At 45.2% G+C, this 19,961-nt stretch overlaps 1 protein-coding gene across 2 annotated transcripts in view; it reads left to right on the top strand.

Annotated features, from left to right (window-relative positions):
• The first annotated feature begins 741 nt into the window (after positions 1-741).
• The window catches only part of ZDHHC15 (zDHHC palmitoyltransferase 15), a 32,352-nt gene continuing 13,132 nt past the window's right edge, over positions 742-19,961 (top strand). Inside the window, exons 1-7 of one of the 2 annotated variants that reach the window (XM_087971991.1) lie at positions 742-918; positions 6,406-6,432; positions 7,641-7,735; positions 10,801-10,921; positions 12,495-12,564; positions 16,423-16,455; positions 18,283-18,403. In XM_087971991.1, the coding sequence (XP_087828117.1) occupies positions 801-918; positions 6,406-6,432; positions 7,641-7,735; positions 10,801-10,921; positions 12,495-12,564; positions 16,423-16,455; positions 18,283-18,403 (585 nt within the window). In that variant the 5' untranslated portion in view covers positions 742-800. The remainder of the gene's footprint in view (positions 919-6,405; positions 6,433-7,640; positions 7,736-10,800; positions 10,922-12,494; positions 12,565-16,422; positions 16,456-18,282; positions 18,404-19,961) is intronic. The other variant, XM_087971992.1, reaches the window with a different exon arrangement.

A 19,961-nucleotide genomic window follows, 5' to 3' on the forward strand; every position in this document is an offset into this window, starting at 1 on the left:
GTTTCCATCCATTGCTTCTTGACCTGCCTTCTGGTGCTTTGGAGAATAGGTTGGAAACTCATCAAGGAGAGAAGCAACCTAGAACTAAGGAGAAATTTGCTAACAGTAAGAACAATCAACCAGTGAAACAGAAGTTGCCTTCAGAAGTTGTAGGTGCTCCAACCCTGGAAGCTTTCAAGAAGAGGCTGGACAATCATTTGTCTGAAATGGTGTAGGTTTTCCTGTTTAACAGATATTTAACAGATAATCAGAGTTGGAAGGGATCTTGTAGGTCATCTAGTCCAACCCCCCTCCCAAGCAGGAGACCCTACACCATTTCTGACAGGTGGCAGCCCAGTCTCTTCTTGAAAGCCTCCAGTGATGAAGCTCCCACATCTTCCGAAGGCAACTTCTGTTCCACTGGTTGATTGCTCTCCCTGTCAAGGAAATTCCTCCTTATTTCTAGGATGAAAAGTTTCCATCCACCGTTCCGGAGAGCAGCGCGCGATCCCCTCCTAGCTGCGTCCTCCCCCGCCAGCGCTCGGCCATCCCCGCGCCTTCCTGGGGAGCTGGGCGTGCGAAGGCAGGGCGCGCATGCGCGTCTACCTGCCGTCCGCGCTGGCCCACGGGCGGCCCTCTGCCGGCACTACATTTCCCGTCGCGCCGCGCGCTCGCCAGCCAGGTGGCCCAGCCGAGCCCCAAGCGAGCGAGCGAGCGAGGGAGGCAGGGAGGGGTCGGGCGCGCCGCCCAGCCCCGCCCAGCCCCGCCCAGCCGAGCGCTGATGCGGCCGGGCCCGGCCCGCGAGGGGCGCCGCGGCGGGGATGGCGCTGTCGCGGGGGCTGCGGTGCTGCCAGCGGGTCTTCGGCTGGCTGCCCGTCCTCATCATCGCGCTGGTGGTGCTCTGGTCCTACTACGCCTACGTCGTCGAGCTCTGCCTGGGTAGGAGGAGGAGGAGGAGGAGGGCGCCGCGGGCGGAGGGGGCCTCGCGACCCATCGTCCCCAGCCTGGGCGGAAGCGCTTTTCCCTCCTCTCCCCCCAGCGCTGCCGCTCCCATCCTCCCCAGCCGGGGCTCCCTCCTCACACGGTGCTGCGCTACAGCTCCCCCGGGGGCTGGGGATGATGGGCACTGGAGTCCCAGGCTTCTGGGGACTCTTTGGGTTGCCAGGTGTGTTTGGTTAATTCCCAGGTGGGCGGGGGCCGCAGGACCACCCCCGTCCAGCTCTTCCAAGGGGGAGGAGGGCGTCGAGGGGGGGAGGCGCTGTCCTCTTGCTGAGCCTGGACAGGTCGCCCCTCTCCCCCACAACCCCCAAATGTCCTGCCCTCCCCCAGGAACCTTCCCCCCGCCCCAGGGATCCTAACCGAGCAAAGGGGTCCGGGCTTCTCCTCGCCTTGCAAACGAGGCTGGTGCTCGCCCAGCTGCCTTTTAAGTCGTCTCCGCCCGCCGGGTGGACAAAATCGAGAAGGGAGCGAGGGGTGTGTTTTTTTTTAATGGGGGTGGGTGGGGGGTTTATCTCTCTGGGGCAGGGGGTCCCCAAACCTGGCCACTTTTCTTTCTTTCTTTCTTTCTTTCTTTCTTTCTTTCTTTCTTTCTTTCTTTCTTTCTTTCTTTCTTTCTTTCTTATTATTTTTGTTTATTTGATTTGATTTGTCAATCGCTTACAAGATAATAGGTATAAGTATATACATAGTTGTTAGGAATACATGAAATGGGTACATGTAAGAAAAATAAAAAGAAACAATAGGACAGGGACGGTAGGTACATTGGTGTGCTTATGCACGCCCCCTGCAGACCTCTTAGGAAAGGGGTGAGGTCAACAGTAGACAGTCTAAGGTTAAAGTTTTGGGGTTTGGGGAAGAAACCACAGAGTCAGGTAGAGTATTCCAGGCATTGACCACTGTTGCTGAAGTCGTATTTCCTGCAATCCAGTTTTGTGCGGTTAAGCTTGAGTTTGTATCTATTGTTTGCTCTTGTGTTGTTGTGGTTGAAGCTGAAGTATTCATTGACAGGTAGGACATTGCAATGTATGATTTTATATACTATACTTAGATCGGACGGAAAGCGGCGTAGTTCTAGGCTTTCTAGATCTAGAATTTCAAGTCTGGTGGCATAAGGTATTCTGCAACGAGCAGAGGAGTGGAGAACTCTTCTTGTGAAATATTTCTGGACTTTCTCAACTGTGTTAACATCAGATACGTGATGTGGATTCCAGACTGATGAGATGTATTGGTCTAGCAAATGTTTTGTATGCTGTAGTTAGTAGTGTGATATTACCAGAGAAAAAGGTAGATAGGATTAGGTTAACAACTCTTAATGCCTTTTTGGCTATGTAGTTACAGTGGGCTCCAGCACTTAGGTCATTAGAGATGAGTATTCCAAGGTCCTTTACAGAGCTTGGATCATCAACAAGGTCTTGACTATTCAGCCTGTATTTTATTTTCTGATTTTTTTTGCCAATATGTAAGACAGAGCATTTATTTGTTGAGATTTGAAGTTGCCATTTGTTTAACCATTCTGATACATAGTTGAAGTCTTTTTGAAGGGTGACAGTATTGTCTGTGGTGTTGAATAGCTTTACATTGTCAGCGAAGAGGACGCAATTGCTCTTAATATGATCACAGAGGTCATTTATGTAGAGTATGAAGAGAGTTGGTCCTAGAACACTGCCTTGGGGGACACCACTGTTGACAGGTACAGAATTTGATAGGATGCTCCCAATTTTGACCATTTGTCTGTTTGACAGGAATGCTTCTATCCAGTTATGCAGGTATCCACTTCTAAGACTTGTGGACTTCCAACTCCCAGAATTCTCCAGCTGATAGAGTATATGATCATAGGGTTGGAAGGGACATTGGAGGTCCTGTGGTCCAACCCCTGTTCAAGCCAGAGACCCTATACTGGGGGTCTCCAACCTTGGCCACTTTTAAGACATGTGGACTTCCAACTCCCAGAATTCCCCAGCCAGCAGAGCTCTGGGGCTTGCTTCTCCCACTAGAAGCAGGAAGAGGAGCTGGCGATCGGTTTAAAGAGCTTAAAGGGTGGGAACCATGAGCCTTTAATACATGCGTACATCCGGACTAGACTGTGGTGTTTCTCCAGGTCCTGTTTGTGGGTATATGCATATTTATTTGATTTATTTATTTGTTGGTCATGTTTATGTAGTGTATATCTGAGGTGGTGACCCTTTGAGAACTGCATGCAACGAAATTCCCTTTGAATGTATGCCAATTAGTGTGCATTCCAAAGTGACACTAAAGTTATTCTAAGTCTTATGACTTGCTGAAGTCCACAAGACATAAAAGGGCCATGTTCTCCCCTCCCTTCTTGGCTTAAAGCCTCTCTGGGATCATTCAATTCGACGATGCTGCTCACCTGACTTTGTAACTTCCCCTTCCTTGAACCAACACAGGGGTTGTGCAGAGAGAACCAATATACACACAAAACCGGATTGCCCAGTTGGCGTACCAGGCTGCACTTAGTGCCTCAGATATGGTTTGTAGGAAGCGCTTCCAATGTCTTGTGAAAGCTGCACCTCAAAAGCAGCTCAGCTTTGTTTGTTGGTTTGTTTCCAGGTGAGCTTGGGGGGAAAAAAGGCGGCTGCTACTGCTTTAAAGCATCCCACTTACATTAAGGCACTGCTGCTCAGGCTCAGCAATTTTAAGCTCTGTGGACTTCAACTCCCAGAATTCCCCAGTCTGGCTGGAACCGAGTTGGTGGTTTTTTGCAAAGTGACCCCGTGCTGGCATTAGGGCAAAAGCATTTCTTCCCTGTTGTTTTCTGAAGTGCAGTTTGTTTAGGGTGCCGCATGAGCCCAGGCAATCTGGGAGCTTTCTTACAACAATCTGCTAATGCAGCTCAGTGTAATTATAAAGAGCATTATACAGAGTGGGTGGATTAAATTTGATTAGAACTTTGTTAAAGCTACAGTACTTGGTGAATTTGGGGCAGGTCCCACTTGGATCTTAGAAACTGGATTCTGCAGCATTTAGAAAGATTAAATCATATGGCAACTGGACCAAAATGTATTAAACTGAGACGTTTCATTACTCACCCAAGTAACTTCTACAGTCAAAATGACAAGTTAGGCAGAGAGTCGTTGGAATTAACTCTTGCCATGCCAAATGCAGGGGCTTCTCCCCAAAATATATTGCAAATGTAAATGAAGACTCAATCATCCAGGCCAAAAGCATCTAAAAAGGTTAAATGATGGCAGCTGGACCAAAGTTTATTAAAACTTCTAGAGCAGGGGTGTCCAACCTTGGCAACTTTAAGACTTGTGGACTTCAACTCCCAGAATTCCTCAGCCAGCTGGCTGAGGAATTCTGGGAGATGAAGTCCACAAGTCTTAAAGTTGCCAAGGTTGGACACCCCTGTTCTAGAGTCTGCAGTCTCTACTTTCAGATCTGACTGTGGGGTCCTTCAAGAGCCCTTCCTCCCAACATTTCATCATTCAGGAGAGAAAAGATAGATACCCCTGACCCCTAATCCATTAGAAGCAAGTTCTGTAGCTGAGGACGTCTGCAACATAATCCCATCTTCTGTTGAGACTCATTCCTTTGTGTGACCTCTTCGATAGACTGGAGCAAAAATCAAAGTGGTGCTAAAGCTCTTAGTTTCCAAAAAAATAGCTCACCCATTTACATAATGACCCTCATAGGAGAATTGGGAGAGAAAGTAGACCGCAGAGGGGGCTTGTCCCAGCAACCGCCAAGTGAAGCCAAGGCCGGAAATCAAGGGTGGGTTTACTGGAGGGAGCTCTAAAGGTAGAAACATCCCTTTCTCTTCAAGAAGCCCCTGAAGTTGATGGTACCAGAGAAAACCAACAGTACCAACCATCAGCCAACCTTCATTTAAGGAGGAAACAGACTTGTCTGTAAAACTGTTTCAAAGCAAGTGTGAGCCACTCCATTTACCTGGGAATTTAAAGCAGCTGGTGGCTTGTTAATCCCATTGATTCAGTTAATTAAAACTGAGTTTGCATCATAGATAGAAAATTGTTTTAATTTGCTTCCAGGTCAGTCTTTCAGATTACATGTACGTGCACATACACACTGCCACAGAAAGGTTTGGCTTGCCATGCCCATTGGCAAAACAGCAATGTGGGCAAGCCTGTGGCTTTCTTCATACAGGGAGTCTGCAGAGGGATTCTGCCTCTCAGCAGAAGTGACCCATGTGATACTCCTGAGGGTGTAAGACGAAGGTGCAGCAGTAAGAATGCCTCCCGGAAGATCTTGTATGAGGTGTAAGGACAAAAATGTATGTCAATGAAGTCCATCACATTCAGTGTTTTTAAAATATTGTAATCAATTAAATTTGTTAAAGAGATGCTGACATCCAGGTTATTAAAGATGTTGGCCACTATTCTGTTCTGCTTAGTCCTTGGCGATCTTCTTCTCAGCCTAATTGTTGGGAGGAGAAAATGTGACCAAATCCACAATGAAAGAACCTGCAAGAAACAAAATATTTGTAAATGTACAATGTTGTCTTCTTTTCTGGTTTTGAAGAAGGGTAAAGCCATTTTGCTTCAACTTGTTAGTGTATATATTGTGCTCACCTTCTTTTGGGTCGAGTAGGACTTTGAAAGCAGCTTTGATTGAGCATGGCAAGTGATTTTTGCAGTACTGCAGCTATGACACAGCCGGGAAAAAAACCAATTGGTTGTAGGCTGCTATCTCTCAGGTGTATATTCTGGGCTTCCCTTTTTTGGCCTGGAAAGATAAGCACTCTTGGAATGAATGGAAGCTCAGTCCAACTAAATGTGGGCAGGTGTGATTGTCTTTGAGTTGGTGTAAAAAGTGATTCACAGGTAAGCTTAAAGAAGCAGGCAGGCAAATGAGATGGAGCTAAAAAGGAGCGAAAGGTGGATGTCATCTATAGTTATTACTGCTATTCTTATTTACTAATATCATATGCCAAGTATGGTAGCTAATTAAATCAACAGGTGTAATCTTTTAAAATCATCCAATTCAGATGGAAAAGACAGAAGGTCTTAACCTCATTCATAAAATTAGAAAAAGTGGAAGAGTAGAGTAGAACTTCCAAGGAAGGTTTTAATAAATCTGCAGCAGATCAGCACCAGTTCCAAATCCATTTATAGTCTCCACCAAGCTCTCATCCTTTCCATGAATAAACTTGTTGGAAAAAAAAATCTTGCTTTAGTCTGGCAAGATTCTGTCTGTAGGCCAACAAGAAAGTAAGTACTCAGAAGTAACTCCACATGTCATTGGTTTTTGTGCCCTTTCAGTTATAAGGATAATAAATCAAGTGAATAAGTGACTATCAATGCAGTGGAATTAATAATACAATGATTTATGACCCATAAGGTAAAAATTAATTTCAGACACGGCCAGCATATATGTAATTGCAAGCATATTTCTTTGTGGAAACCATGATACGTCATTTGAAGATGTCCTTATTTTCTCTTTCAGTGACTCTGACGAACTCTGTAGAAAAAGGTAGGTGGATATTTATTATATCTGATCTTTATACTTTGTTCTGCTCTAGATGTCTTTGCAGTCACCTACTATAATAATCCTGTAGGATTATCCCAGAGAGATAGAAAGGACTCATTGATGGGAGTCTTCTACCCGAGGGGTGGTTGAGGCTCATGGAAATGCAAAGTGTCCCCAGGCCCTGCCTGAAATAAGACCTCGGAAGTCCCCATCACTTGTGGTGGATGGATGTAGGAGGATCTAAGTTGCACTCAACTAATTAAGGCAGAGCTCTCCAAACTTGGCAACTTTAAGACTTGTGGACTTCAACTCCCAGAAGTCTTAAAGTTGCCAAGTTTGGGGACCCCTGAATTAAGGGGACATGCAAGGGAGAAGCTGGGCCTTGGTGATCCAGTTTCAAATTGCTTGCTTAGCCAGGAAGTTTGAGTGAGTGATTGGTTGATTATTTATTTATTAATTGTTTTGTTTTGTTTAATGTATTGGCTACCATCTTACTACAGGGTAGCTCTGGGCAGCTTACCCCAAAGTTCAGCTCCCCATTTAGATTGAGATTCTTAGCAGTTCTGGGCTTGGGAAGGGGGTTAGATTTCTCTCCTCCATCGTCCCTTTCTTGATGGAATCCATGTCCTTCCCCTCCCTGCCCCCCCAGCAATTTGTGTTTGAAAGGGATCTCAAACTATGCATTTCTTTTTTGTATTCCTGGCCAGTTGAAGAATTCATAATATAGGGAGAAATGTATCTTGCTTCCTCGTGGGATGACCGTGTTTTCCCCCTGAAGCGTCTCACTTCCCTTCATAAGCATTTTTTTCTTCTGTTCAATCACGTCTGATTCTTGGAGATTGCCTGCAGAAGTCTCTGCTATTTTCTTGGCAAGTTTTTTTTTCCAGAAATGGTTTTCCATGGCCTCCTGTGTTGGGATGAGAGAAAGTGACTAGCCCAGCTGATTGGGGGCCTAAGGTAGGAGTAGAACTCATGTCCTTCCCTTTTCTAGCCTGAGGACTTAACTAGAGTTGCTTCGAATCACGAGATGGGCGGCATATAAATTCAAATAAATAAATAAGCCCATACTCCACATTGATCCTCCCAGTCTTAAGCATAGAGGCACTTTGAGAGAAGCTGTCTATTGTGAAAGTCAAGGATATTATTAACGGATTAGGAGCAAAATGGGTATTTCTGCTTCCTTGGTTAATACTTTCCTTCTTCTTCTTTAGTGGCCTACCTCACTGTATTCCATATCATCTTTGTATTCTTCATATGGACATATTGGATGTCTATATTTACTCCTCCACTTCAACCGGACAAAAAGGTAAAACTCAGGACTTTTATAAAAGGAATTAACCGGTCTTCCCCCACCTGGGTGCCTTCCAGAAGTGTAACCTTCAACTCCCAAATTAGAGTTGAGTCAGAGGTCTGGAGAGAATGTAGTCTGGATGGAGAAGGCTGAAATAAAGAGAGTGGTGTGGACACCCTCAAGAATAAATAGGCCATGTCATCATAACTATAGATCTGCTCTCACAGTCAGAAAGCAAGTGGATCAGTTTGGGGGCAGCTACAATTACAGTGGTACCTCGGATACTCATCATTAATTGGTTCCAGGAGGTGCTATGAGTACCAAAAATAATGAGTACCAAATAGGTTTTTCCCATAAGAAATAATGTAGTGAATCAGAAGGTAGCCAACGCTGACAATGCATCGAATGCTTAGGTATTGAATACCAAACAAACAATGAGTACCGGGGACAAAAATGCTCATGTGAAAATGTGTTGACTACCAAATTCAATGAGTTTCAAAGCCGTTGAGTGCCACTGTGTAAAGCATGGGGTGCTAGATCAGGGGTGTCCAACCTTGGCAACTTTAAGACTTGTGGACTTCAACTCCCAGAATTCCTCAGCCAGCTTTGCTGGCTGAGGAATTCTGGGAGTTGAAGTCCACAAGTCTTAAAGCTGCCAAGGTTGGACACCCCTGTGCTAGATCCTGAGATAAATCAAATATCTCTATTGGGGTCTTTGGCCAGCCTTTACATTAAAAAGAGAGAAATAGTTTAACACAGCAATTTGTTATTGAGGAAGGGAAAAAAATAATGGGACAATAAAACAATATGTCTAATTAAAAATTCTGTGCAACTGTATTACTTAGTGCAGATATTTGGCCACCTGATACATGGGTATGGGGTTAGCATCTCTTTAAAAAAATTATAAACACGAACATTCTTGTATTGGGAGATGCTTGGGGTGATCAGAGCAAGTCTTGGGGGATCATAGAAAGGGCACCACATGAGGACAGGAGGGAGAGCTTCTACTCCCCAGATCCACAGGGGCAAAGTCTCTGTGAATAAGAAGTTCGTGAAATCTTCCCCACCAGGAGAGCTGATGGGAGGGCAGAAATAATCATAAGGGCTTCAGTTTTGGCTATATTTTAATTGTGAAATCAGCCATCTTGGTGGCGTGGTGGTGCAGTGGTTAGAATGTAGTATTGCAAGCTGACTCACTGCTCACTGCCAGGATTGGGTTCAATCCTGACCGGCTCCAGGTTGACTCAGCCTTCCACCTTTCTGAGGTTGGTAAAATGAGGACCCAGATTGCTGGGGGCAAGAGGCTGACTCTTTAAACCGCTTCGAGGCTTTAGTAAAGCACTGTGAAGCGGTATCTAAGTCTAAGGGCTATTGCCATCTTGGTAACAAAAGGAGGAGCTGCCTGGTGGACACCAATAATTGGCCTTCACGAGATTCTAGCAGAGGGAAATGGGCAGAGAAGTTGAATGTGTTCCTACTCACCAGTGGTGGGATTCAAAACTTCTTACTACCGGTTCTGTGGGCCTGGCTTGGTGGGTGTGGTTTGGTGGGTGTGGCCACATGACTGGGTGGGCATGGCCTTTTTTCTTTTTTTTTGCAGCCACCCCACCCCCACCCGTTTTTGGGGCCTTCTGGGCCTCAGGCAAGCCTCCTGGGGGGGGGGCATTTTTGCTCCCAGAAGTTTCCCCTGGGGCTCAGGAAGGCAAAAATTGGAGAGGGGGGCGTGCACCCCTCCATTTTTTGCCTTCCTGGGCCTCAGGTGACCCTCCTGGGCGAAGCAGTAACCCAGCTAGGGGAATCCCAGCACAGCTGATCGTATGAACAGTTGATTGTTGGGAGGAAAAAAGAAAGAAATACCTTAAGGGGCGAGTGTCAGGCGGGCGGGGCAAACGAGCCAGTGGCGACTAGGCCAGTGATCCCCAACCTTTTTATGCCGCGGCCCGGTTCCGGCATCAGCTGGCGCCGCCATCTTTTGATGAAAAGTGCTTCCGGTGACCTCACCAGAAGCATTCATCAAATGGGTGCCGCCATCTTTTCCGGATGAAAAGTACCCTGGTGACCTCACCGAAGCACTCACCGCCATCTTTTGATGCGCGCGCTTCGGTGAGCTTTCTACCGGGAAAGCTCAAATGCGCTACGCATCTTTTGATGACGTGCTCGTGAGCTTTCACCGGAAAGCTCACGAAGCGCGCGCCATCTTTTTGATGAAAAGCGTGCTTCCGGTGAGCTTTCTACCCGGAAAAGCTCACCGGAAGCACTTTTTCATCAAAAAAAGATGGCGGCGCCCAGCAAGCCAGCGGCCCGGTAGGACCTGTTCCGCAGACCGTTACCGGTCCGCGGACCAGTGGTTGCGGACCCCTGGACTAGGCGATCAGGACGGGGGCGTGGCCAGCCAGAGCTTACTACCGGTTCAGCGACCCTTGCCAAATCCTTGCTACTGGTTCGCTTGAACCGGTTCAAACCGGCTGAATACCATCACTGCTACGGACTCTTCTAAACTGACACTAAATCAGGGGTGTCCAACCTTGGCAACTTTAAGACTTGTGGACTTCAACTCCCAGAATTCCTCAGCCAGCAAAGCTGGCTGAGGAATTCTGGGAGTTGAAGTCCACAAGTCTTAAAGTTGCCAAGGTTGGACACCCCTGCACTAAATCTTCATTTATTATGTTGCCTAGTGTTCTCTGTCAGTGATGGAAGGTGGCTTCTTTTTTGGACACCTGAAGCACACCTGTGCCTCTGGTCACCTCCATTCCTAATGTCAGACTTGCCACCACTTGAACCTCGAAGTAGGAACAATCCTTGGCTCCATTTGTGGAGAAAAGGTATACTTTTATTTAGAAGTCAAGCGTATAGCAGAACTGAGAATCGTGGGCCAAAATCCCTTTGTTCAACTTTTCCCTCCCGTAACTGCCTCCCACTGCTGATTCCCCCCAGGACCGGTCAGGTTCAAGCAAGATGTTTCCAGAGTGGCCACTTCAAAGGCAGCTGGCACAGGAATTCTGGGGACTGAAGTCCCCAGCTCATAAAGAGGCCCCTGTTCTACAACTGTGTGTGTTTCACTCGTTTTCTCCTACTTCCAGTTCCACATGTCATATGCCGACAAGGAGCGCTATGAGAACGAAGAAAGGCCCGAGGGCCAAAGGCAGATCCTCCTAGAGATGGCCCGGAAGTTGCCAGTTTGCACAAGAACAGGGAATGGCGGTAAGTTTCCAAGTTGGTTTGGGCAAGCAACCCAGACGGACCCCCCCATTTTGGGGGGAACTTTGGGGGAGACGAAGAGCATCATCAAAACCAGTGGTGACAAAATGTCTGGCTTTTGTATTTAAAGGCGAAGGACCGATAAGGCATTCATTCATTCATTCATTCCAGCTCTTAAAACCAAAATGCAGGCCTTGTGACATCATTGCAACCTTTTCCCTGGCTGGTTTTAGCATTTTCACCTCAGCTGAAATCTACACTGTGATTTCTTGATGCCAGTTGGAATGGTAAAACTCGAGGTGGGGTGAATTCAGATCTGGGGAAATAGCCCCTTCTGGCTGCCAATTCTGCAAGCTCTAATCCAAAATATATCTGGAGGGCACAAGATAGAGAAAAACTGACCTAATTATTGCTCCTCCCCCCATGGAATGTAAAGGTGTCCCCTATTGCAGTGGCCCCCAACCTTTTTGTGCCACGGCCCGGTACCAGCATCACAAAATGATCCGCGGCCCGGTACTGGCATCAGTACGCATGACAAGACAAGGTGAGCCGAGCGACCGGCCAGCCAGTCGTCCCCGCTTCTCCCGCCACCTTCAACTCCTCCTTTGTACCTTTGTCGATGGGCTTTGCTTCGGGACGGTCGCTCGGCTCGCCTTGCCTTGGGTGCTGAAAGAATCCTTGCACCTTAGTTTTGTTCAAAGCCGCCCCCCTTCGATGAAACTAAGGCGCGAGATTCCTTCAGGACCCAAACACCGCTTTCCAACCGGAAAAGCTCACCTGGAAGCACTTTCTCATCAAAACAAGATGGCGGCGCCCAGCAAACTGGCGGCCCGGTAGAAAATGTTCCACGGACGGTGCCGGTCCATGCGGCGTGCTTGAGGACCCCTGCCCTATTGGATGTACTGGGGTGTTTTTTTTTTCTGATTCTTGTTCCTGATTTCACCAGAGTGGATGATGAATAGCAGTGTTCATATCCAGGATGAGCATGCTACAATTCAGCAGTAAATTTATGGAAAATCAGCATCATAATTTGCCATTTGTATTCAGCAGGGACTAATAAATCATCAGAGAAGCTTTATGTAAAAAAATATGATAGAACCCCCTGAAAAGCTTGACCAGAAAAGTTGGAGGAATTGGACTCACTCCGATATAGGAAATTGACCAATCATCCTAGAAAAAGGAAGCATTAAATAACTTCTGTTGTCAAGAAATGACTTTGTCCATAAAGTCATCAGTTCAGCTGGAATGAATCCCGTGTCTCTACACCATAATCTCTCTCCCGTAGCATTCAGCCACCTAGGAAGTAGTTTTATATAAGGCATCGCCTATCTTCAAAATAGCCCTCAAATCTTGCCTTAGTCCTACGTTTCTCAAAGTTGGCAGCTTTAAGATGTATGGACTTCAACTCCCAGAATTCCCCATGCTGGCTGGGAATTCTGGGAGTTGAAGTTTACACACCTTAAACGTTGCCAAGGTTGCAAAAGATGCCTTGGTCTTTCTAGTAACAAGTTTATGAGACGGAATTTGCACTCGTGATGATGATTAATTAGGGGCATTTTTGTTGTGTTCTTTCCAGCCATTCGATTCTGTGACAGATGTCAGCTCATCAAACCTGACCGTTGTCACCATTGCTCAGTTTGCGCTGTGTAAGTTTACTCTTTTCATCCATAACCAATGCGGCTTGAAGGTTAGCTCAACACTTACACAGGATGCTGTTGGCTGGACACATAGAAAGAAATAGTTTTGCTTGCTTTAGCCGTGCTGGCGCAGTGATTAGGGTGCAGGACTGCAAGCTACTTCTGCTGCGTGCCGGCTGCCTGCAATTCAGCAGTTCGAATGTCACCAGGCTCAAGGTTGATTCAGCCTTCCATCCTTCCAAGGTGGGTAAAACGAGGACCCAGATTGTTGGGGGGCAAGAAAGAGGCTGACTCTGTAAATCGCGTAGAGACCAGGGCTGCAAAGGACTGTGAAGCGGTATATAAGTCTTAAGTGTTATTGCTCTTGATTGCACAACTTGACCTATATCAGTTCCCACCCCACCCCCAGGGACCTGTCCTCTGTCTGTGTATCTGTCTGTCCTGCCTCCCTTCTCTCATCTCTCTCTCATCCATCCACCCATCCATTTCTATCATTTCTCTCTCTTTCCACACCCCCACCTATCAACCTTTGTGCACACATACTCTGAAGATTTTAACTACAACAGTAAAAGCAAATATAAACTAAACTCAGAGGGAGAGAATGTATAAAGAAAAAAATAAGTACAAAAAAGAAAGATAAAAGAGATAAAAGAAACGCATGAAGCACTGACTTTGGCTGTATTAGAAATCATTAATGTCATGCTAAGTTAACTTTTTAAATTTCCATACAATTCAAGGAAGAGGACTTAAAATAAAAAGAAAGAATAGAGAGAGAAGGGAAGAAGCTATGTTGGCTAAACATTCCAGGGTTATTCTTACCTTGGAGATTTTTCAGGGTGAAAAGGTATAGTTGGACAGTCTTGTTTATAATGAAAGGCATTGGAGCAATGAAACAATCTCTTTTCTCTTTTTGAAAATGACAAAGGCCAGCCGTGAGTTGGATCTGGCTTTGGCTGACTGACTGGAATGCAGGGCTCGTTTGCAAGAGGGCAGGCAAAAACATGGCCATCGGCTGGGTTGTGCCTTGACTTGTTAGCTGATGTTAGCATGGATGCAAAGTTAATGACATGCCAGCTTGCCAGGGTTGCCAAATTACAGGTTTGGTTTCATTTCCCTGAAATAGGAAGCAGTGTGTTCTTTCCCAGGAACAAAACGCCAGTCACTGTGATGGACGAGGAACGTGTACAAAGGAAGCTTCGTGCCACAAATCTCCTGGGAGCTCTCATATAGGTGGTGTCTGCTGCCAGATTCACCAGTTTGAGCCTCCTAATCTTTCAGAAATGGTGTAGGGTTTCCTGCTTGGGCAGTGGGTTGGACTAGATGACCTACAAGGTCCCTTCCAACTCTGTTTAATCTGTGATGTCTGCCAGCCTTGCCAGGTAGAGCAGAGAGGAAACACGAATAGATAGGCGAATTCTACTTTATTGTACAGCTGCATTAACAGAACCTTGCAAGTCTGAAAGGGCAATTCTCCTGCTGTTACTTTTATACAGGCAGCCCTTGACTTAACAACAGTTCATTTAGTGACCGGTCGACCGGTTACAACGGCACTAATGACTTATAACCATTTTTCACACTTAATGACTGTTGTAGCATCCCCATGGTCATCTGGTGCTTGACGACTGACTCATATTTATGACAGTTGCCGTGTCCCGGGGTCATGGGATCGCCTTTTGAGACCTTCTGATGAGTAAAGTCAATTAATAACAGCCATGTTACTCATTTAAGAACTGCAGAGATTCACTTAATAAATGGGGCCAGAAAAGTTGCAAAATGGGGCAAAACTCCTTAGCAAATTTCTCACTTAACCACTGGAATTTAGTCTCTTAATATAAGGATGGTCCCTCCTGAGCCTGTTTCCCCATCCATTATGCAGCTGTGAGACCCTCCTTATGTTAACAGACTACCACAATTGAGCCCAAAATTGTGGGTTCTCTGAGGTGGATCTCTTCACCCAATCTCCCAGGCTCATTCAGGCTGTCAGGATTCCAGCAATCGCCCTAATTAAATCATGATTCTCGAGCCAAACTTCAAAACGCTTCAAAGGATTCATTAGAGGCAACATACTGGCCCTGCCCCGTATGAAGCCAACTCTGGCCTACGTAATTCACAGTCCCCTGTGACCCTGTTTCCCCTCACTTCCCCCCTGGGTGTCTCATAAATCAGATTCTCCAGTTGAGCACCTTTACAGGCTGGGTGTCATCATTCATGTTCTCCAATTAAATATGTTCCTGGGCAAAAGCTCTGGTAGTTTAGTTACAATCTTTTAGTTTTTAGTTACTTCTCTTTTAAAGAGAAGAGTTGGAATGTACTTTCGCTTCCAAACTGCTGCACTGCCCTTCCAGATTTCCTTCCCACCCCCTTTTTTTATGGCAACTACTAAAACAGGCACAGGAATGTTTTATGAGTTGGCACAGGCATCCTGTTACTTGTCTCTAGGTGAGACTCTGGTCCTGCCTCTCATTTGCAGAAGATCTTCCGGGTCTTAGTCAAATTATTGAGTGAGAAAATGCTGGAAACCTACCCACATTTCGATGATTAAGACGATTATTAGGATATTATCCTGCTGTGTTGGCCAGTCAGAAGGCAGATTCCCCCATCTCACCCCAACCCAAGCCAACCCAACCCAATGATTAACTGTGAATTGGCAGTGGGATTGTCGGGCTGAGAAACACAGAGGACAGGAGAAACGGTGATGTTCGAAGGACTGCAGGCAAGGTTGACTCTCTTTGAAAAATTAGCCTAATGATGGGCTTTTGCTTAGGAAATGTTTGGGTTCCCTGATGAAATTGACCCCCTTGCAACACCCAAAGGGCCCTCTTCCCTGTTTATCCTGCCTCATCATCCTTATAAACAAGGCGTCTACTTTTGCAGACACGTAATTTCAGTTGTTATTATTACAGCCTTGTTTTTGTCCAGCACCTTCTTTTTAGTTGTGTTGCTTCTGGCAGAAAGGTTCAGGTAGAGAGAGAAGTATATACTTGTTGGGGAGGGCAAAATCTCCAGGCTGACTTTGAACTGAAGGTGGCAACAGTTAAAAAAGAAAATGGATGTACTTGGCATTGCATAGAATTTTTGTGGTAGTTTGTTTTTATCTGTAGGTTATTGAGGGAGTATTAAAGTAGAGTCGAGTTAGATTAGAATAGGAATAGGAATAGGAATAGGAATAGGAATAGGAATAGAAATAGGAATAGGAATAGAAATAGAAATAGAAATAGAAATAGAAATAGAATAGAATAGAATAGAATAGAATAGAATAGAATAGAATAGAATAGATAATATATTTTATTGGCCAAGTGTCATTGGAATTTGTCTCTAAGCTCTCAGTGTACATATCCGCAACAAAGTGATAGATCATATATCATATACATCGCAGATATAATCATTAATCATAATATACAACAATATGATAAATCATAGATAGGAGGTAGTAGAGAAGATAGGGAGGATAATATCAATACAGCCCTACTACATGGGTAAATGAAGTTTATATTTTCACTGTCAGCAATGTTTGCCTGATACCCGGAGCAATTTTCTGCAAAGCTTTAAATCTAAACAAACACCTTATTCATTCAACTGCTGGTAGCAAACACAGAATCCCTTTTTCAAAGGATAATCAAGACCTAAGATACTGCAACTGTGTCCTGTGATGTACGTGCTATAACAGAAACACAAGGGGGCATCATGACCAAAGAGACTTTCTGGGAAATGAAATTGCAACCTGGAAATTTTATCGTTCACTAATAAATGACATCACCTTTAAAAAAAAAACACAAGCAGAATCCTGGATCTAGAAAAGAACAAAGTCTGTGGTTTCTACTTCTTTTCTGTGGTTCCTGACATTTTTTATCTTTTTTTTTTTAATAGATGTGTGTTAAAAATGGACCATCACTGCCCATGGTAAGGACTTTTGACCACCATTTCATAAATCTATCACATATACATTAAAGTGTTTCAGGGACAGAAGTATATCAATTTCTGAAATTGACCGGCTCATTCCACCAACACTGCTTAAAATTCAGAACTCCAACTTTGGTTCTGCTACTCCAATAAACATTCATGCGAAACAGTGCACACCCCAAATCGTTATGCATAGAAAAGTGTGAAAAAATGTGCCATGAATCCATTGTGCACCATGCATGTGAAATGGCATTCTTGAGGCAACACCTTGCATCCTTTCACCATTGACTTGACAAATATTGACCCAATGCATTTGCGCTTTTGAACTACCTGCCAAAAGAAAACGGAATATCACACTGGTGGGTTTACACTATTTCTCTTTCTGCTACTCAGAAAGAAGGACTGGGTGTTATATCTCAAGTATAAAAGTGCATTATTAATTCTTGTCCATCCCAAATCTGGAAAGGAGATTCAGAATCTCATATTCTATTAACAGGAATTCTCATTGTACCTCTCTTTGGTGCAGGTTCTCCTTACCTTGGTATATTTCCCCCAATATGTTTTGGGGGAATTCCACAAATGCATAGTAAATGGAACGATGCAATTGTGCCAGGTGTGTTCCAACTACCTGGCTTTATTTTTTTGACCTTACTCTCCACAAAAATGGAGACACAGAATGTATCCTAGTAAGTTTGAACTAGCAGGTTTTTTAAAAAAAAATTAGAAAAAACAATCTAAAATATGCCAAAGAGGACTATCATAGACTTGGGCATTGTTATGAAGAAAAAAGAGCATTTTCATGCATTGGCTTTTTAGGTTTGAATTTTAGGGCATTCGTTCTCAACTTTAGCAACTTTAAGATGTGTGGACTTCAACTCCCAGAATTCCCCAGCCAGCAAAGTTGAGAAACACTGCCATAGAGCTAAGCAAGATCTGCCTCTCAAATATCGTTCATTCTCTGGAGCTTTGCAGAAAGTTATGATTCTAAAGCCGTGTCTTTCGACCTTGGCAAATACAAAATGTGTGTACTGCAATTCCCCAGAACGCTGGGAGTTCTGGGAGTTGGAAATCCACACATGTTAAAAGTTGCTAAGGTTGAGAAACACAGATTTAGAGATTTCAAATGCTTTCCAAGTTGGAGAGAGTTACAATAAGAAAAAAAATGTAGTTATATATGCAGATATAGTCCATTCTCTATGAATGACTAGATTAAACATGCAGCAAGAATTACTCGATGAAGGCTGGAATATACCAAGAAATGAAATGAATATTTACAAATTACTGGAAGGAGAAAAGCAGATCTTAATCATGAAGAAGGGACATGAAGAAGAAAAATGAACACTTGTATATTAGCTGGACACTCTAGCCCTGGTCTCTGTGCAGTGATACAGAAATTAAAATTACGTTTGAGTCTTTCATTTTTGGACACTTCACATCCAGGAGGAAGAAGAATCCAAAGCCTTATTAGGGAAGAAAATTGCTATCCCAGTTTTCTTAAGCAAGGGCTAAAATGCAGTAAAACAAAGAGGTCAGACTAACCATACCCCAGTTTGGAGGGCAACATAAGCCTTGATCTGAAGTCAGTGTCTAAGGGAGGAAAGAGGCAGGCCCTCCCTGGAGGGGGCTGGAGGGAAGGAGGGCATTAGGTGGGCTGGGTCTGTGCCCATGGACTGGGGTGTGCAGGGACTCTTCGCTGGGCTGGAGGTGGACATTTGGCTGCATCAGAACCCAGGGTGCTCATTGCTGCGTTTGCTTTTCATAGCATCATTTCTCCAAATGTATTTTGATTCCACCTTCCTTCTTATTGTCGTCACTTTTTTCCTCCAGGGTGAACAACTGCATCGGCTTTTCTAACTACAAGTTCTTCCTACTGTTTTTAGCCTATTCTCTGTTGTACTGCACGTTTATTGCAGCGACAGTCTTCAAGTATTTCATCAAATTCTGGACAGTAAGTTGGGGAGTCCGGTCACCGCTTACTTTCTGCATGTCCCTGGAGGCCGAAACCTTCTGGGGGTCAAAACCAGTCCCAGGGCGGCGGCGGGAAACACACCTCTTTCTGAACGGAAGAAAGTTGCCATTGTACAAGGCATTATTACAATCCTAACCTTTCAAAACTGGGGAAGTTCATTTCTACTTCAAAGCTAGTGTCCTTCAATTTATCATTAAAATATATAATAATGGATCATATTCCCCTCTCCTTCAGCTGTTTGGTCTTGCATTCTGTATCGGTATTACAGAATTGGAAGGGACCTTGGAGGTCTTCTAGTCCAGCGGTCTCCAACCTTGGCAACTTTAAGACTTGCGGACTTCAACTCCCAGAGTTCCTCAGCCAGCAAATTCTGGGAGTTGAAGTCCACAAGTCTTAAAGTTGCCACGGTTGGAAACCCCTATATCTAGTCGAACCCCTGCCTAAGCAGGAGATTATACCAGTGGTGGCTACTTTTTGGGCTCCTGTGCCAAAAATTGTGCTCACGTGCCAGGATCCAGAAGGCAATGCGCGTGCCCCCACACCCTCTACGCATGCGTGCGTAATCCCCACCCTCCCCACCCCCCGTCGCCCCCTTAGCTGCACTGCGCCTCACAGCTGATTTTTGGCTGGTCTGAGGCCTTTTTTGGCCTCCCAAAGGCTGGAGGAAGGCTTCTGCAGGCTTTGCAGGCCGAAAACTAGCCCCGTTTCGTCACTTCCGGTATTTCCGGAAAAATAGGAAGTGATGAAACGGGCCTAGTTTTCGGCTTACAAAGCCTGCAGAAGCCTTCCTCAAGCCTTTGGGAGGCTGAAAAGGGCCTCAAACCGGCTGAAAATTAGCTGTGAGGCACGCACATGCGCAGTGAGGTAAGTTTGCCTGCAGCTCGCGTGCCGGCACAAATGGCTCTGCGTGCCACCTGTGGCACGTGTACCATAAGTTTACTATCACGGCTCTATACCATTCCAGACAAGTGGCTGCCCAGTCTCTTCTTAAAAATCTCCATTGTTGGAGTACCACAACCTCTGGAGGGAAGCCATTCCACTGATTAATTATTTTCTCTGTCAGGAAATTTCGCCTCAGTTCTAGATTGTTCCCAACCATTACTTCTTGTCCAGCCCTCAGCTGCTTTGTGGTCAGGGCTTCAGGGTCTATGCATCTCAAATTTGCTGAGGGAGAAACAATACAAGTCGTGCACAACTTAATGATCACAGTTGAGCTCAACATTTCTGTTGCTTGGTGAGACAGTTGTGTAGTGAATCACTGCAGTTGTTAAGTTAGTAACGTGGTTGTTAAGTGAATCTGGCTTCCCCATTGAGTTTACTTGCCAGAAGGTTGCAAAAGGGGATCACGTGACCCCGAGATAATGCAACTGTCATAAATGTGAATCTGTTGCCAAGCATCTGGATTCTGATATCGTGACCATTAGGGATGCTGCAATGGTCGTTAAGTGTGACTAATGGTCATAAGTCACTTTTTTCAGTGCCATTGTAGCTTTGAACGGTCACTAAATGAACTGTTATAAGTTGAGGACTACCTGTA

Source organism: Notechis scutatus, chromosome 10, assembly GCF_049901735.1.
Source record: "Notechis scutatus isolate UNSWTSFEM ecotype Mainland chromosome 10, rNotScu1.2, whole genome shotgun sequence".
Classification (NCBI taxonomy): Eukaryota; Metazoa; Chordata; class Lepidosauria; order Squamata; family Elapidae; genus Notechis; species Notechis scutatus.